The sequence below is a fragment of the Artemia sp. Qi Xiang Cuo genome, chromosome 1 (genome assembly GCF_049724085.1).
Source record: "Artemia sp. Qi Xiang Cuo chromosome 1, ASM4972408v1, whole genome shotgun sequence".
Taxonomy (NCBI): Eukaryota; Metazoa; Arthropoda; class Branchiopoda; order Anostraca; family Artemiidae; genus Artemia; species Artemia sp. Qi Xiang Cuo.
Window position 1 is genome coordinate 72,606,299 of NC_142794.1, and position 17,824 is coordinate 72,624,122.

Genomic DNA, 17,824 nt, shown 5'->3' on the forward strand with positions numbered 1-17,824 from the left:
CCAATCAGCGTGTCGGTTACATACTCCGTCACAGCCAATCAGAGACGCGCTTACATCTCCATCTAATTCAATCAGGGGGGGGGCGGAAATATGATAAAAATAGGAATGAATATTTGGTTAGTTTAGATTTTTAGTTTATTATTTTATTACCTATTTAGTTTAGATTTTTAGTCTATTTTAAGTTTTTTTTATTACCTTTATTTAGTTTAGTTTCAGTTTGGTTTAGTTTAGATTTTAGTTTAGTTTTAGTTTAATGTTTAGTTTAGTGTTATAATTTATATTTTGTTTAGTTTTAGTTTAGTTTTAGATTAGTGTTTAGTTTTAGTTAGAGTTATAGTTTAGTAGTTTAGAGATTAGAATTTAGTTTTAGTTTAGTTTTAGTTAGTTTAGTTTTAGTTTAGTTTAGATTAGTGTTTAGTTTTAGTTTAGAGTTTTAGTTAGTTTAGTTTAGTTTTAGATTAGTGTTTAGTTTTACTTAGTTATAGTTTAGTTTAGTTTTAGATTAGTGTTTAGTTTTAGTTTTAGATTAGTGTTTAGTTTTAGTCTAGAGTTATACTTTAGTAGTTTAGAGATTAGAATTTATTTCTAGTTTAGTTTTAGTTAGTTTAGTTTTAGTTTAGTCTAGATTTTTAGTTTGAGTTTTAGTTTACTTTTAGTTTTTTTAGTTAAGAGTTTTCGTTTTACATATGAATTTTAGTTAGACTTCTAATTTAGTAGCTTAGTTTAGTTTAGTTTTTGTTTAGTTACAGTTTAGAGTTTTAGTTAGTTTAGTTTTAGTTCTAGATTATTGTATAGTTTTATTTAGAGTTATAGTTTAGTAGTTTAGAGATTAGAATTTATTTATAGTTTAGTTTTAGTTAGTTTAGTTTTATTTTAGTCTAGATTTTTAGTTTGAGTTTTAGTTTACTTTTAGTTTTTTTAGTTAAGAGTTTTCGTTTTACATATGAGTTTTAGTTAGAGTTTTAATTTAGTAGCTTAGTTTGGTTTTAGTTTAGTTTTAGATTAGTGTTTAGTTTTAGTTTAGAGTTCTAGTTTAGTAGTTTAGGGATTAGAATTTATTTCTAGTTTAGTTTTAGTTAGTTTAGTTTTAGTTTAGTCTAGATTTTTATTTTAGTTTTAGATTAGTGTTTAGTTTTAGTTTAGAGTTTTAGTTAGTTTAGTTTAGTTTTAGATTAGAATTTATTTCTAGTTTAGTTTTAGTTAGTTTAGTTTTAGTTTAGTCTAGATTTTAGTTTTAGTTTTAGTTTAATTTTAGTTTAGTTTAGATTAGAGTTTTAGTTTTGCTACAGTTTGCTAAAGAGTTTTAGTTAGAGTTTTAATTTAGTAGCTTAGTTTGGTTTTAGTTTAGTTTTAGATTAGTGTTTAGTTTTAGTTTTGAGTTTTAGTTTAGTTTTAGATTAGTGTTTAGTTTTAGTTTAGAGTTTTAGTTAGTTTAGTTTAGTTTTAGATTAGTGTTTATTTTTAGTTTAGAGTTTTAGTTAGTTTAGTTTACTTTTAGTTTAGATTTTTAGTTTTAGTTTTAGTTTACTTTTAGTTTAGTTTAGATTAGAGTTTTAGTTTAGCTACAGTTTGCTAAAGAGGTTTAGTTAGAGTTTTAATTTAGTAGTTTAGAGATTAGAATTTATTTTTAGTTTAGTTTTAGTTAGTTTAGTTTAGTTTTAGTTTAGAGTTTTAGTTAGTTTAGTTTAGTTTTAGATTAGTGTTTAGTTTTACTTAGTTATAGTTTAGTTTAGTTTTAGATTAGTGTTTAGTTTTAGTTTAGAGTTTTAGTTAGTTTAGTTTAGTTTTAGATTAGTGTTTAGTTTTAGTTAGAGTTATAGTTTAGTAGTTTAGGGATTATAATTTATTTCTAGTTTAGTTTTAGTTAGTTTAGTTTTAGTTTAGTCTAGATTTTTAGTTTGAGTTTTATTTTACTTTTAGTTTTTTTAGTTAATATTTTTCGTTTTACATATGAGTTTTATTTATAGTTTTAATTTATTAGATTAGTTTGGTTTAATTTTAGTTTTAGATTAGTTTTTAGTTTTAGTTTGGAGTTTTAGTTTAGTTTTAGTTTAGTTTTAGTTAGTTTAGAGTTTTAGTTAGTCTAGTTTAGTTTTAGTTAGTTTAGTTTTAGTTTAGTCTAGATTTATAGTTTGAGTTTTAGTTTACTTTTAGTTTTTTTAGCTAAGATTTTTCGTTTTACATATGAGTTTTAGTTATATTTTTAATTTAGTAGCCTAGTTTTGTTTAATTTTAGTTATAGATTAGTGTTTAGTTTTAGTTTGGAGTTTTAGTTTAGTTTTAGTTTAGTTTTAGATTATTGTTTAGTTTTAGTTAGAGTTATAGTTTAGTAGTTTAGAGATTTGAATTTATTTCTAGTTTAGTTTTATTTAGTTTATTTTTAGTTTAGTCTATATTTTTAGTTTTAGTTTTAGTTTACTTTTAGTTTAGTTTAGATTAGAGTTTTAGTTTAGCTACAGTTTGCTAAAGAGTTTTAGTTAGAGTTTTAATTTAGTAGCTTAGTTTGGTTTTAGTTTAGTTTTAGATTAGTGTTTAGTTTTAGTTACAGTTATACTTTAGTAGTTTAGAGATTATAATTTATTTATAGTTTAGTTTATTTTTAGATTATTGTTTAGTTTTAGTTAGTTATAGTTTATTAGTTTAGAGATTAGAATTTATTTCAAGTTTAGTTTTAGTTAGTTTAGTTTTAGTTTAGTCTAGATTTTTAGTTTGAGTTTTAGTTTACTTTTAGTTTAGTTTAGATTAGAGTTTTAGTTTAGCTACAGTTTGCTAAAGAGTTTTAGTTAGAGTTTTAATTTAGTAGATTATTTCAGTTTTAGTTTAGTTTTAGATAAGTGTTTAGTTGTAGTTTAGATTTAAGTATTGTTTAGTTTAGTTTATTTTTAGTTATGGTTTTGAAGTTCCTAAAGGGAAAATAAATTAAGTTGTTCTTGTATTTTATTCAATGTCATAACGTCAACTAATAGCCTTTTCTACTGTTCACCAGAAGATATACTGTAATTTCAATGTCGAAAATCTCGGTGACTACACGTAGATCCTCGAGCGTGCTCTGATTAAGATCCAGCAAAATGTAACCGTAGGGCTTGCTAGTCGCCTGAGTGTACGCTGACAACAGAAATTTAGGAGCGCGAGGGTATATCTGCTTATTGAGAGTTATGAGTGAGCTAGAATCACGAACGACTCGATAGATAATATAGATAGTGCAATTCAAAGCAAGGGTTCGCATACATTTGCTCTGATGAAACAGATTGGGTAAAACTAGGGCTATGGAAATATGTTCATGATGAGATCGGACAGTGAAGAATTGCAGCATTTCCTGTGAGAACTGTTCAATGGATTCAGTTAAATCATCAATAATCAGCCACGAGTTCGATTAAATACTATTGAAAACATCAAGTCCTCGTATGAATTGTATTGGTATGCTGTGGCAATAGCTTTTATTTTTATCATAGGACTCTTGCCAAATACTATAGCAATAGTAGATTTTTTTCGGTTTTTCCAAAAACATTTTATCGCAATTTTGAATTATTCTAGCTAAAAGTGTCGTTTTGCCTGACATTGAGGGACCACACAGAAACGATCGGAATGGTGTTTTAAATTGATACGTGCTGTTGGGGACAACAGTCGGACTGCAACTAACTGTAAATCATATGCGCTCAATGAATAAGTAGTAATTTTCCCGTGGATCTATCTATTCAAGAACAACATAAACAACATTTCATGGCATCATTTATTACAGCAATATGAACACTTGGTCAACATGAACAATGATAAAAATAATAACATTTGTTCAACGTGAGAAAATTTCACGGTCAACATGAAAACTCTATTTGTTCAACATGAACAACGATAACACTTTATAAAAAAGTACCTATTGTCTTTAAAAACACTTTTTTGTACAACACTTTACTGTACAATAAAAACACTTTTTTTGTCCAGCATCAACAACACTTTTCTGTACAACACTTTTTGTCAACTTAAACACTTTTCTATGCTACACTTTTTGTACAACAGAAAATACACACACTGGAACTAGTAGCACAGTTGAACATGATAAATTTAAAGGTGGGATCCCCCCCCTACCCCCGGGGGCAATGGGAGCGGAGGCCGGCCAGCCGCGAGTGGGACCCCCCCCACCCCCACCCCTGGGCGGCCGCGGGAAGGGCCCCCCCCCGGGAGCGGCGGTGGAAAAAAAATAGTTGTCGTCACTGCTACAGGTTAGTTGAGGTTGGGTTAGTGGTGGTGGTTAGTGCTTGGGTTAGATGAGGTTGAGTTAAGGTGGTTAGATTAGGCTAATTTATCCAGACCAAGTTGATTGCGATAGTCAATGCATTCAACTCGATCTGAAATACGGTAGTGGCCGTGGGGTAGAACACTCACACCATTCTCGAGCACATAGACCTTGTCAGATATACACGACATTGCATTCTTCTCCACTCTCACAGTATAATTTCTATACTGTAGAGAGCGAATTGCAAGCACTTGTGCTCTCGGCACTAGGCTTCTTTCTACACAGTCTCTATAAACGCTCATGTTAAAGTTGCTCTTTACAAAGTATGTAAGTACCCCTTTAAATGTCGGCTTTTCATTTCCACTATGTGTTTCAACGCACTAAACTTTGGGGCCCAAGACCACCCCCCGAGATATCAAATCCCTCCCTGTCTCCAATTTTTATTCTAGTAGTTGATTGGGAGCTTGACGTTTCCCTAACTCGGGGTAGAGCGATGGATTCCAGTTGGTGAAATCCATCCGCGAGCTGATGTGTTCCCCCTTTTCTAAATCACCCAATAAATCTAATTCAGTCCCACTTACTTTGAACAGCAGATAATCTGTAGAACCATAAAATACTTGTACATCCCCCACCAAGAGCTAGTGCACCTTGCACACATTGTAAAGGAACGATAACATGAGCTTGTTTGAAATTTCTCGTACTGAACTACCTCCTGCAATATTCTTGTTCAGTACCACATTTCGCTTTCGTCTGTGTAGAAGAACCATGCCGGCCTCTATGCTCGTGAAAGATGTAAAATTGGGGTCGGCAATAATTCGTGCACACTCTAGAGGGTCAGTCACGACGTCACAGCGAGATCTATTACGTACGCTTTCACACATTTTGCCAAACGCTGAATTTAGAATGAGCTTATACATTTCCTTCTCCACCTTTGAATTTGCCTTAGAGCGTTTATCGACAAAGGTGTCGATAAATGTTTTCTAATAGGGTTGCTGATTGAACTGTAAGACCCTGTGTATTTTAGTGATATTGAAACCGTTGCTCACCATCCAGTGCAAAAGCACATGGTGAACAACGATATTCTCTTTAGGGTCCAAATAAGCAATCAGTGTATGTTTAGAGGGGGTCCAGTGCATCCCCATATCCACAACCAATGAACGACTGTAGGGGCTCAGAGAGTCCCTGCTCACTGACCGAGTGATACAGGGAAAAACAAAATTTTTGACTGAGTCGTGAAGCGCCAGCAGAATGTGACCGTCAACTTCAAAAAACAATCCTTGTGGCTCATTGTCCTCGACTGTGGTAATGTTAGGGAACTCACAAGGATTCTCAAGCCATTGATAGTTCCCACACGGCACAGAGTAGTGTGACATTGCCGAGGGGTACAATGAGTTCATGTCCAAGAACACTGCATTTGACTTTGCACCGGTGCTTTGTCCGCTTGGATCAGTTGATAAGACGCGGTCCCCATGAAAAACATAACCACCCCTCATTGAACTCAATACAAAAAGGTATTGATCAACATCTATGATTAGGCCTATTTCCTCCCTGCTAATTTTTAAAATTAAATCCATCACTAAATAAGGTGTAGAAAAATAATAGCCGATATCTAACCCGGACTCTGAATAGATCTGGTCTGTGTTCTTACAGATTATATCCAACAGAGTTAGAAAGTCACTGTCCAAGTACAGTCTACAATAATCCCACCCATTTTTACAATCCCCCTTGGACCACACCTTCTTGGCAAACTCATACTCCTTGGCTGTGCATTCACTGTTGGTTAATGAATTGTAAAAAGCTTCTATTGGAGGTTGTTTTTCCTCGCTTAAGCTTGCGCCAGAACAGTAATAATCGTATGCATATATACCTTTGCAGGTCAACAGGTCATGCATTTCACTGTCTGGAAAGTTCTGTTTAAGCAAGGGAAAACTATCAAAATTGTTGCTTTTTTGCACTTTAATCAAATGACTCAATGCCTTGGGGAAAAAACTAAAAGAATCTAAAAAACAGATTTTATTACCGCACATACGCTCATTATCCACTACCTGCCATTTCAGTTCGAAAAGAAACAGCTTCTCAGCTTATTTGGAAATGATGTTATAGGTAAATGAATTATTTACCGAAGGACAATCTACTCCCCCTCACTCCCTATGCCGCCTTGCCCGGGCCGGTCAAGTCAATTTTAAACCATACTTGGAATTTTGAATAAAAAAATTCATAAGAAAAATATTTCTCACGGTTAAATTAAACTATTGCTGCGCTACCCCCCTAAAATTACTACCCCCCGACGATATTTCCTGCCACAAATGGTCATGATCTCTGACTTTCCCCCTCCCCCCTCTTTTCCCTTTACCCATGAACTCTGCAAACTCCCCCTTACAAACCCAACATATTTTTTGATTTTTAATCGCGAGACGATCCTCTGCAGACAGCACCATTGGATAATGGGTATTTCTCAAACGAGATATAGCACCATTAGCCGTGCCAATCAGTTTTGTCAGTGCCTTGTCCATGCACTCCCACTCATCCAATGTTTCAACTATTTCTAACAACCGCATAGTGATAGAACTATCTCTGCGCGTGGGCGTAGGACACTGCAATGGCCAGGTGTTCTTTGACCTGGTTCTGAAATTGTGGGTCGTTCATCTCCACCAACTTAGGTTCACAGTCCAAAGATATTTTGTTGCACTGGAGGAGGGTGTTCTGGAAATTTTTAAATCCTAAAATGGCCCTATCCCCTGAAACCGTTTCCACTGTCTGATAGCCGTGGCGTCTACAGTGCCTCATGTGAGTCCGTAGTTTCACATCACTACGAAATCTAGAGAAACATGTTGGACAGTAGAAACATTCCCCCCTACGCTTACCCTCCCCCAGACCTCTATTGATTTCAGTGAGAGTGTTAAATTTCCCGATTGCGTTCGGTTGACTGGGTGGCTTGTGAAACAACCAATCCCAGTGTTTAACCAAATTAACTGATGAGTTCCTTACAGTGACGAGTACGCCCTTCTTTTTTAAACGAGCCCCATCTTCAAATTATATTTCGAACTGAACCACATTAATGCCAATATTCAAATGGGCATTAGCCCTTTCAAAAAGGTCAATGGATCTTAGCGTTACTGGGTATTCCCCCTCTAAGCAAGAAAAATCTACAATGGGGAAATGGGACCCTTCCTTCCCATGTATAGCCCAATTTTCTAAATTCGTCTTGGTAGCGTCATCTGCTAGAGGCTGAAAGGCTGATATGATGAAAGCATATCGGAAACACATATGATCTGTTTCAATAGAGATCTTCTGGACACCTTGACACCCTACTAGATCGGGATTATATTTTAATTATACTGCCCTCCCCCCCCCATTCCCCCCGCATAAAATAAAATATTTATTTATTTTGCAAATATTAAAACTTAAATTTTCAATAAATAGAGCTACTGAGCCACTCCTATTTTCATTAAAGTTCTCAAGATGTGTTATAATTTGATAGATCCAATCTATGAAAACACCCTCAAAATTTTATAAATTTGAATAAACCAAACGCATCTCGGAATGTATAAAATGATAGTAAACTTCGCTTTTTCCCTCATTTAAATAGAAAACTTTTAAAACAATGGAAACATTAATTGAATCCCTACCTCCCCACAATTGAATCTGATTTTCCGGTAGTTCACGAATTTTTTCTACATAGTTAAGCACAATTCCTACAGGGTCAAACACAAAATTACCACACAAAAGTGAATTAAAAGGGTGAGCAAACATTGCAGTGAAAACAACTATAGTATTTAAAATTCTGTTGGACAACTGAAAGTCTGGGAGAGTTGTACCCCCCTCTCCCCAGTTGTTCAACAATATTCGGACTCTGTTCCACTTCAGTTGTTTGAAGTGGGAGGAGACTTCCCTGTAAAATCATTTAAAATTTGTAAAGTATTCGGGCTCAAGTCTATCAGCTCAACTGTGCTATTATCTACTTTTAAAAAATCAGCAAAAAACTCGTCAATATTAAAATGAATTGGATGTAGATCGTCACATATTAACTTGTTGGGGGGCTCCACGTGTGCCTCTTCTCCTTCTCCAACTGACGAGCAGGGGGGAGATGGGGAGTATGGAACCAGGACAACCTACAAATGAAAAAATAACTTATTTTCAAAGTGTTCAAATCATCCCTACTGCTTTTAAAATTTGGATTATTATTGCTTAATAACATTTGGTTAATACAATTGAAGATAATCTAAGATATGACATAGAAGGCGACAATTTGATCGTTTATTTTCAGTGTTAAAATTTTTTTTTTTTTTCGTGGCACTTTCCCACAGTGCACCCCTGTGGTACTTCCCTGACCCGTGGCGCTTTTCGGAGCCACAGCGCATCCCTGTGGCGCTTCTCGGGGCCCGCATCGCTTCCCGCGATGCTTCTCGAGCCCGTGGCGCATCCCTGACCCGTGGCCCTTCCCCCCACGCTTCCCTGACTCGTGGCGCACCCCTGTGTCGCTTTCCCTGACCCGTGGCGCTTTTCGGAGCCACAGCGCATCCCTGTGGCGCTTCTCGGGGCCCGCATCGCTTCCCGCGATGCTTCTCGAGCCCCTTGGCGCTTCCCTGACCCGTGGCACTTCCCCCACCGCTTCCCTGACTCGTGGCGCACCCCTGTGACGCTTTCCCTGACCCGTGGCGCTTTTCGGAGCCACAGCGCATCCCTGTGGCGCTTCTCGGGGCCCGCATCGCTTCCCGCGATGCGTCTCGGGCCCGTGGCGCATCCCTGTGGCACTTCCCTGACCCGTGGCGCATCCCCCCGGCGCTTCCCTAACCGTGCCCCCCCAGCACTCCCCGGACCCCTCGGCGCCGCGGCGCCCGGCCGTGTACATAATGACCTAAAAAACATATTCGCTTAGACTGCATAAGTCCAAGTTTCTCTCTAATCCCGTTCTATAGGTTCGGTGAACTCTTCATTAACTCACAATTATTGTAAGCCACCGCGCGAGTGTTCCAGGATTGAACCGTTAACTCGCTTTCCCCTCACTAAAATCTTTGGCACGATAGAAATATTCAGTGTAAATTAGAACGTCAATATGTGACAGATGGGATAATCTCTCTCTAAAATTACGTGAAAAAGAGCATTCAGTTTCAAAGGTATCTAAAATATATGTGATAATAGCAGAGAAAACAGTAAAGATTAGAAAAAATAGTATTTTGAGTTTCAAAGGTATCTAAAACTATATGTGAAGCAACAGAGAAAAGAGTGGTTTCTTTGCAAAAAAATTACATTTAGATAATATCTCTGAGACAAGTTTATATTGGGTTGAAAATAAAAGTTTTGTTTTTATATATTTCTATAAGATATGTAGGAAGAAATACTTACATTTGCATAATCCGTCTGGGCTTGTATGCCCGAAGGACCAGGTAGTGCATGTTGGATGGTAACCTCATGATCTTTTGCAGCTGGGTCAGCTCTTGAAGGTCCAGGTAGTGCATGTTGGAGGGCAAAGGGACTGGTGACGTTAATTTCTTGTACAGGAGCTGTGATTTGTGCAGCCGGGGTAGCTTCTGAGCCCCTTGAAAAAGCTTCTGTAGGTGGGGTTTCGGCATTGAAGCTATTCGCCCACTCTCTTTTTAGTGTTTGGCCAGACAGCATTGTGGCTCGATTAAGAGTGGCTTGCGTAGGTGACTGCACTTGGGCAGGTAGTGTGGAGCTGGGGGGTTTTGGCCAGCGATCACATTGCATGACAGGGGGCGCATTATTGGCCCTCGCTTTCTTGGAAGGAGGGGGCACGCATTCTTCGCTATTTGCGCCAGCCATAGGTCTCATCAAAGCAGTGTCCGCAAATTCTTCATAATTTGCCTTAAAGAAGAGAAGAAAAAATCAAATCAAAATAATTTGTCCCTTTTTAAAGAAAGAACGTTATTAAACATAATTTTGGTTTAGTTTATCACTAAGAAAGCACAAAACCCATATTCTCCCCCCCTAAATTTAGTAAAATTAAGCCATCCCTCTCATAAAGTTAATCGTGAGTTTTATTCATGCGAAAGCGAAGCAATAATCTTTTCTATTTCTAATAAAATATCTAACCCCCAACAAAAATCCTTGATTCAAGCCCGGGAACATAAAAGAAACTTTATTGAAGGCTTGAAAAAATTATAAATTTACACATTAGTTTTCTTGTCAATGGGCGTACATGTCTATACACAGAATCCCCCTTACTTTTACTTACAACGAAGCTGTTAGAAGCGATGTATTGCCCCCTCTCACATAATGTTCTGAATATATTGTTAAACATAATCTGTTTCTCTCCCTCCATATAGGTTACGAAACTACAATTGCCTCAAAGTGTTTTAATTTGACAGAAGAATAGTTCCTTTGACCGCGTTTGTAAACCAGAAATAGGGTGACTGCTAATTTTAGACCTCGCGCTATGTCAAAACAGAACGGCATTTTCATTAAAATTGACAAAGGTAAGTGATCGCTTTTAGCTGGAAATATAGAATGAAGGAATTTATTGAAATACTATTTCTTTTTGCTAGAATATGATTGTAAAACAATGGTGGAGGGATTTAGCTGGAAATATAGCGGTATGGACTTTATTGAAATGCTTTTTCTTTTCGCGAGAATTTGGGGTTGTAAGACAGGGGGGGGGGGGTTAGGGTAAAAAGAATATATTTACATTGACTATAATGATTGTATGGTTTGGGGGGGGGGGGGTTTGAGGGTATATGAATATATCTACATTGACTATAAAGATTGCATGGTTTGGGGGGGGGATTTAGCTGGAAATATAGAGGGAAGGAATTTATTGAAATGCTATTTCTTTTGCGAGAATTTGGGGTTGTAAGACAGGGGGGGGGGTTAGGGTAAAAAGAATATATTTACATTGACTATAATGATTGTATGGTTTGGGGGGGGGGGGTTTGAGGGTATATGAATATATCTACATTGACTATAAAGATTGCATGGTTTGGGGGGGGATTTAGCTGGAAATATAGAGGGAAGGAATTTATTGAAATGCTATTTCTTTTTGCGAGAATTTGGGATTGTAAAACAATGGTGGAGGGAGGGGGGATTTAGCTGGAAATATAGAGGGAAGGATAATTATTTCTTTTTGCGAGAATTTGGGATTGTAAAACAATGGTGGAGGGAGGGGGATTTAGCTGGAAAGATAGAGGGAAGGATAATTATTTCTTTTTGCGAGAATTTGGGAGTGTAAACCAATGGTGGAGGGAGGGGGGATTTAGCTGGAAATATAGAGGGAAGGATAATTATTTCTTTTTGCGAGAATTTGGGATTGTAAAACAATGGTGGAGGGAGGGGGATTTAGCTGGAAATAAAGAAGGAAGGATAATTATTTCTTTTTGCGAGAATATGATTGTAAAACAATGGTGGAGGAGGGGGATTTAGCTGGAAATATAGAGGGAAGGATAATTATTTCTTTTTGCGAGAATTTGGGATTGTAAAACAATGGTGGAGGGAGGGGGATTTATCTGGAAATATAGAGGTACGCATATTTATTTCTTTTTGCGAGAATTTGGGATTGTAAAACATTGGTGGAGGGAGGGGGGGATTTAGGTGGAAATATAGAGGGAAGGATAATAATTTCTTTTTGAGAGAATATGATTGTAAAACAATGGTGGAGGGAGGGGGGATTTAGCTGGAAATATAGAGGGAAGGAATATTATTTCTTTTTGCGAGAATTTGGGATTGTAAAACAATGGGGGGGGGATTTAGGTGGAAATATAGAGGGAAGGAATTTATCGAAATGGTATTTCTTTTGCGAGAATTTGGGATTGTAAAACAATGGTGGGGGGGTTGAGGGTAGAGGAATGTATTTACGTTTTAGCTGAATATATTGGAGGATGTCCAAGGAAAATTTGTTTGAAAATAAAAATGCACTTACATTGCTAATTACGGCTGCCAAGGCCTCAAGCTCATCAATTATGTTAATTGTTTTATCCATTGTCAGGTTGTTTGCAATGTGTCAAACTACTTTCTGATAATTTAGTCACATTGCATGTCCGTTATATACGAAATCTCAAGGGCGAGTTGTTATGTAACGGGGAAAACCATATGTAACAAGCCCTCTGATTGGTTGAGAAGGGGATGTAACCGACTCGCTGATTGGCTGAGAAGGAAACACATGATCTAACTGTTTCCGGGAACTCGTAACATCTGGCTCGAATAACAGTAACAAATACTATTTCTGGATCATAACATCTGCCTCGAACAGGAAGGAAGTGTCATTAACTGTTTCCGGGAACCTCATAACATCTGGCTCGAATAACAATAACAAATTCTATTTCCGGATCATAACATCTGCCTCAAACAGGAAGGAAATGTCATTAACTGTTTCTCGGAACCTCATAACATTTGGCTCGGAAACAATAACAAATGCTATTTCTGGATCATAACATCCGCCTCGAACAGGAAGGAAGTGTCATTAACTGTTTCCCGGAACCTCATAACATCTGGCTCGAATAACAATAACAAATACTATTTCCGGATCATAACATCTGCCTCAAACAGGAAGGAAATGTCATTAACTGTTTCTCGGAACCTCATAACATCTGGCTCGAATAACAATAACAAATACTATTTCTGGATCAACACATCTGCCTCGAACAGGAAGGAAGTGTCATTAACTTTGCTTCGAACGACAACCACATTGACCCCATTAACCACGTGTTCTCTCTAATGACTCTGTTCAAAACAACAACAACATTGACCTTGGCATTTTGCCTCGGAAACAATAACAACATTGACATTCGTTGAGAGCGTGCCAAAAACACACCTGGAAAAAGAGGTCATTGACCGATTACGCAATCATTCTCACTAATGACTCTATGCCCTTATTTGGTGTGGGCGTCGGAATTTTTAAAAAAAGTGTCCGGATCGGGATTCGAAGGGGTATTGTGGGCGTCGGACTCAATAAGGCATCTCTACTGTTAGTTGCCTTCCAATCACTTTTGACTATTGAAAAGGGCACTAGCCATTCCAATTTTCAATCGAATGAGCACTTTTTGAATTTTCTACGACAACGCGTTCTATAAAAACCTTATATGCCACAAGGGCATAACTTAAAACCCTTGCCCTGAGGGCTGTGGGGGGTTGTCATCCTCAAAGACCTAATTTCCAGAACTTAAAACTACGTTGAATAAAATGGTTATCTGAAAATTTTGACTGGATGTGTTTGGGGAAAATGTGGGCGCGAGACGGGGATTAGATACCCTCCAATCATTTTCGACTAATGAAAAGGGCACTAGACCTGAAATTTCCAATCGCATGAGCCTTTTTTGAAATTTCTACGACAATACCTTCTATAAAAACCTTATATACCCCCAGGCCATAACTTACAACCCATGCACTGAGGGCTGTGGGGGAGTGTCCTCCTCAAAAACATAATTTCTATTTGGAAATCAACTACGCTGAACAATTTCTATTTGGAAATCAACTACGCTGAACAAAATGGCTATCTCAAAATTTTGATTGGATGTGTTTGGGGAAATGGTGGACGTGGAAGGGATGTTAGTGGCCTTCCAATCACTTTCGACTATTAAAAAGGGCACAAGCCACTCCAATTTCCAATTGAATGGGTCCTTTTCGAAGTTTCTACGACAACTCCTTTGATACGAAGTGCCCTGCTCTAAAGGAAAAAATAATAAATAATAAATTGGGCCAACATCGTTCTTATATGCACCCAAGACATGACTTAAAACCCTCGCCCTGAGGGTTGTGGGGAGTGTCCTCCTCCAACAAGTATTTTCTATCTGGAAAACAACTACGCTGAACAAAATGGCAATCTCGAAATTTTGATTGGATGTTTTTGGGGAAATGGTGGCCGTGGAAGGGGTGTTAGTTGCCTTCCTATCACTTTCGACTATTAAAAAGGGCACAATCCACTCCAATTTCCAATCGAATGAGCCCTTTTCGGAGTTTCTACAACAACTCCTTTGATACGAAGTGCCCTTGTATGAAAAAAGAAAACAAAAAAGTAATAATACATTTTGCCAACATCGTTCTTTACTTAGGCAGCGGGATTGCGCTGCCTATGATTAAAGCAGTTTATTTATCTACATGTCTGTTGTGTCACCTTGAAAAACGGCTCCAAAGAGAGAAATGATTCATCAGAAGGAAGTAAGTGGATGTACTTATTGAAGCCTGGGATTGAAGCTACATCCAATATTTCCTGTATTTTGAACTTTTTGGTATATTTTGTTCTTTGGGAATGCAACATCCTACCTTACAAGCTCCGCAGGTGTCAATTGAGTTTTAGAATCCCAAGCATAGGGTGGTCAGTCATATTTGGTGATACGATCTTTGGAGCGAAGGAGTTCCCCAGCCTTCTACCTCACGAGGATTGAATGTCTTCGAAATGACTGGCGGTTATCATCGATTTTTTTCTTTTTTTTGACTCGTAATGTGTAAATCTAATTCCTAGATTGTTAAATATTTTACGAGAGGCGTATTTAGCTTGTCTTTCAATACGGTAATGCAGAAAAATTAGTCCAACTGCATTGAGGAAAATATCTTTAAACAATAGATTTTTTACAGACCTGCTTAGTTAATTCAGAGTTCATGTTTAAACAAAACCATTTTAAACAGTTTCTAAGAAGTCTTAGCTTTAATCTGCCCAAGTTAGGTCCTTCTCGCTCAAGCAGTTTATAATTTCAGGTATTGTATTGTGCACACTTTTTTGGGGGAAGGGGAGGGGGGAATTGTCAAACAAACAAATATAATAAAATGTATAGAAAATTGATGTAGATACATATTGCGTAAATACTGAACACCTTTCCGACTTCTCCCTTCCGCTATATCGGCCTTTCATACCGCAACCACCATATTGCCTAATATTACCTGCAATGTCAAAAGCTTTTCCTGATATATAAAAATCCATTCAGAAAAGTCCCTTATAATCGCAGCACAAGTAGCAAAAAATATTGTCAAAATTATTAAAAGTATTCTTAAAAATGCCAGCTTTAAACCATGGAGCCAGAAAGTGAATTTTTGGTCACGAAGGAACATTTGTCTACCAAACTTAAAATTTAGTAAAGAAAGCTGAGGAATTTTTTGCTGCTCAGCAACAAAAATCATTATGCTCCGTCATTCTACGATTTTCTTTTCTAAATACAAACTAAAAGCTAGAACTGTTATCAATGAGATATAAAAGTTCCAACTTAAAGTTATGACCACAGTGAATTTTTTTTATAGAATTCACTCCATTGACTCAACAGAACCAAATAACTGTTCTAGCACAAATTAAAATTTGCGGAAAAAATCCTTTGAGAATAATAGGTTCACTCTTCATAAAATAAGACCTCTAACCTAATTTTTTTATATGGATTACGCTTACATATCACTTCCAAGAATTTCCCCGTTCTGTCTAACTGAAAGAATTGAATTTTCCGGATATGTAAGAATTCTTGATTCAGGAAAATAAGTGTCAGGAGTCCAGAGACAATGCTTTTGACTGGTAGAAACTCTGTAGGGACGAACTGAATTGAATTTGAGTCGTTGATCAATCCAGTAGTGTCTCATATAAAAATCCAACGTAATCTCCTGAATTAAAATTCAAGATAAACTTAAAGAATCAAGCGCATATAAAAACACATAAGCAGTTAGGAGTATCGGAATTTGACAACCATATGGACTAAACGGGTCACCTCACTAACCTTCCCCATCCCCAAATGGTCTGTTTATCCTTGCACACTGTTTTAGCTTGCAGTTTCGGGGATTTCTTCCTATTTTAGGGGTCTTTTAGGGACACTTATTTTGTATTTAGGGATTTAGGCAAATCTAGGAACAAGTAAAGGTTTCTCATACATTGCATATGCTCAGTTTTCTTCAAAAATCCCATGTTGCAGTACTGGTTTAAGTTCCAAAGATCAGCGTGGAATAAAAAAAAAAAATGTTGACGGTTAATTAATCGTCGTCGTCATTCAAGACGTATTTACTAATTTAGGCTACTGAGAGTTTAGTTTATTTTTAAAGAATTCCTTTGATTGGTGTAAACTGCCGATGTAAGAGACTATTTGTTAGTCTATGCAGTAATTGTGGAATAGAAGCGTTTGAACCCATTATGTTCACTTGGGATCCTTTCACATGCTGGTTACTTCTTATTACCGTGGTCATCTGTATACCCAAAGGGATTTATCCAAATAGAGCACTAAAAAAACTCATGTAACGCATTCACTGGTGACCTGACTAGGGTCACCAGTGAATTTGTTACATGAGTTTTTTTTTTTTTTATCAAAGGCAGCTCGTGCTCTATTTGGACTTGCAACAGCAAAGAATTTAAAAGACAAAATTATTAAGCTTATTTATAAATAAATGTAGGCAAAAGGTAAGAGTAAATGTAGTAGGCAAGACCTATGTTAATCTTGTTTAAATTCAAAATCACTTATAGAAGATGTTGGCCCACAGCCTGAAACTCAGGCTGTCAAGGAGTGGACCATTGCCTCAAGCCCAAAAACCTTGGTTGAAGTGATAAATTTGGTCTCTACCTTCTTAAATAATGTATTGCACCAAGGATATCAGGCTTACCATTGGCTAAGGTTATTTAATTGGTAAGACAGAAGTCAGATAGAAATAAAAGATATAGCCTATATGCTTAAGTGGTTTTCCTTCATAAGATAAACCATATAAAAATATGATAGTCACTTTAAACTAATCTAAAATGCATATGTAGTATACTCCTAAAAATATTTTGTTTCACTTCATACTCAGCCAAACCTTCCCCTCCCAAATGGATCAGTATTTATCCAAGTCTATGTATCACAATTCTATCTTAAAATGAACCTAATCTTTTCTTCCCCGTTGTTTTTGGCACGTGGTAAGCCTAATTAAACACCATTTTTTTCAAAAAAGAAAAGTTTTGTGTATAATTTAGACTCAGAGGAAAATAATCTTCAAATTATGTCTAGTTTTTCCCAAAAGACAGTTGGATGATGAGCATGACTATATTTCAGGCGTTCACCTCCTGGTGGTTTCTCCAAAAGGAAAGCAGGTTTCCGGACAAAGTTCCGAAAAGAAAATATACGAGTAAAAGTTTGCTGACAAGTGTCTTCAATTAGCAACGTTAAAAATTGGATAGAGAAAATAGTGCCAAACAAGTCAATGTAAAAGGCTTATGTAGCCTACTATAAGTTCTATTTGAACTATGTGTATTGTGCAAAATTGGAGCTGACAAAGCGTATTCTGACCAAGCAAACCTTCTTTCTTATTAAAAATTATGAAATACAGACTATCAAGAACGAGAACCAATACTACCGCGTCCGGGGCAACCGATGAAGTTACCGCGTCTGGGGCAACCGACGAAGGAACCGCGTCCGGGGCACCCGACGAAGTTACCATGTCCGGGGCAACTGACGATCTGACGACCGAGAATCTGGCGAATGGAGACCCTTTAACAACGTTGACAACTCCGACCCCGGAGGCTATGCTTTCGGCTAAATTGATTTTATCTATTGGAACCCTGAACGTTAGGACGCTTGCTAAATAAGACAAAATAGATCTTTTCCTAACTGAACTAAACCGATATAAATGAGATATTATGGGACTTTCAGAAACACACCTCCCTAACACTGGCAAAGAAGGGATCGGCAACACTAAACTGAAAGTGTC

At 37.0% G+C, this 17,824-nt stretch overlaps 1 protein-coding gene across 1 annotated transcript in view; it reads right to left on the reverse strand.

Moving 5' to 3' along the window:
• LOC148956695 (gamma-aminobutyric acid receptor subunit pi-like) overlaps positions 1-17,554 on the reverse strand; it is a 38,178-nt gene extending 20,624 nt beyond the window's left edge. Inside the window, exons 1-2 of the mRNA XM_089091759.1 lie at positions 17,342-17,554; positions 15,555-15,760 (exon numbers count right to left, since the gene is read on the reverse strand). Coding sequence (XP_088947885.1) covers positions 15,555-15,760; positions 17,342-17,554 — 419 coding nt within the window. The remainder of the gene's footprint in view (positions 1-15,554; positions 15,761-17,341) is intronic.
• Positions 17,555-17,824: the final 270 nt, after the last annotated feature.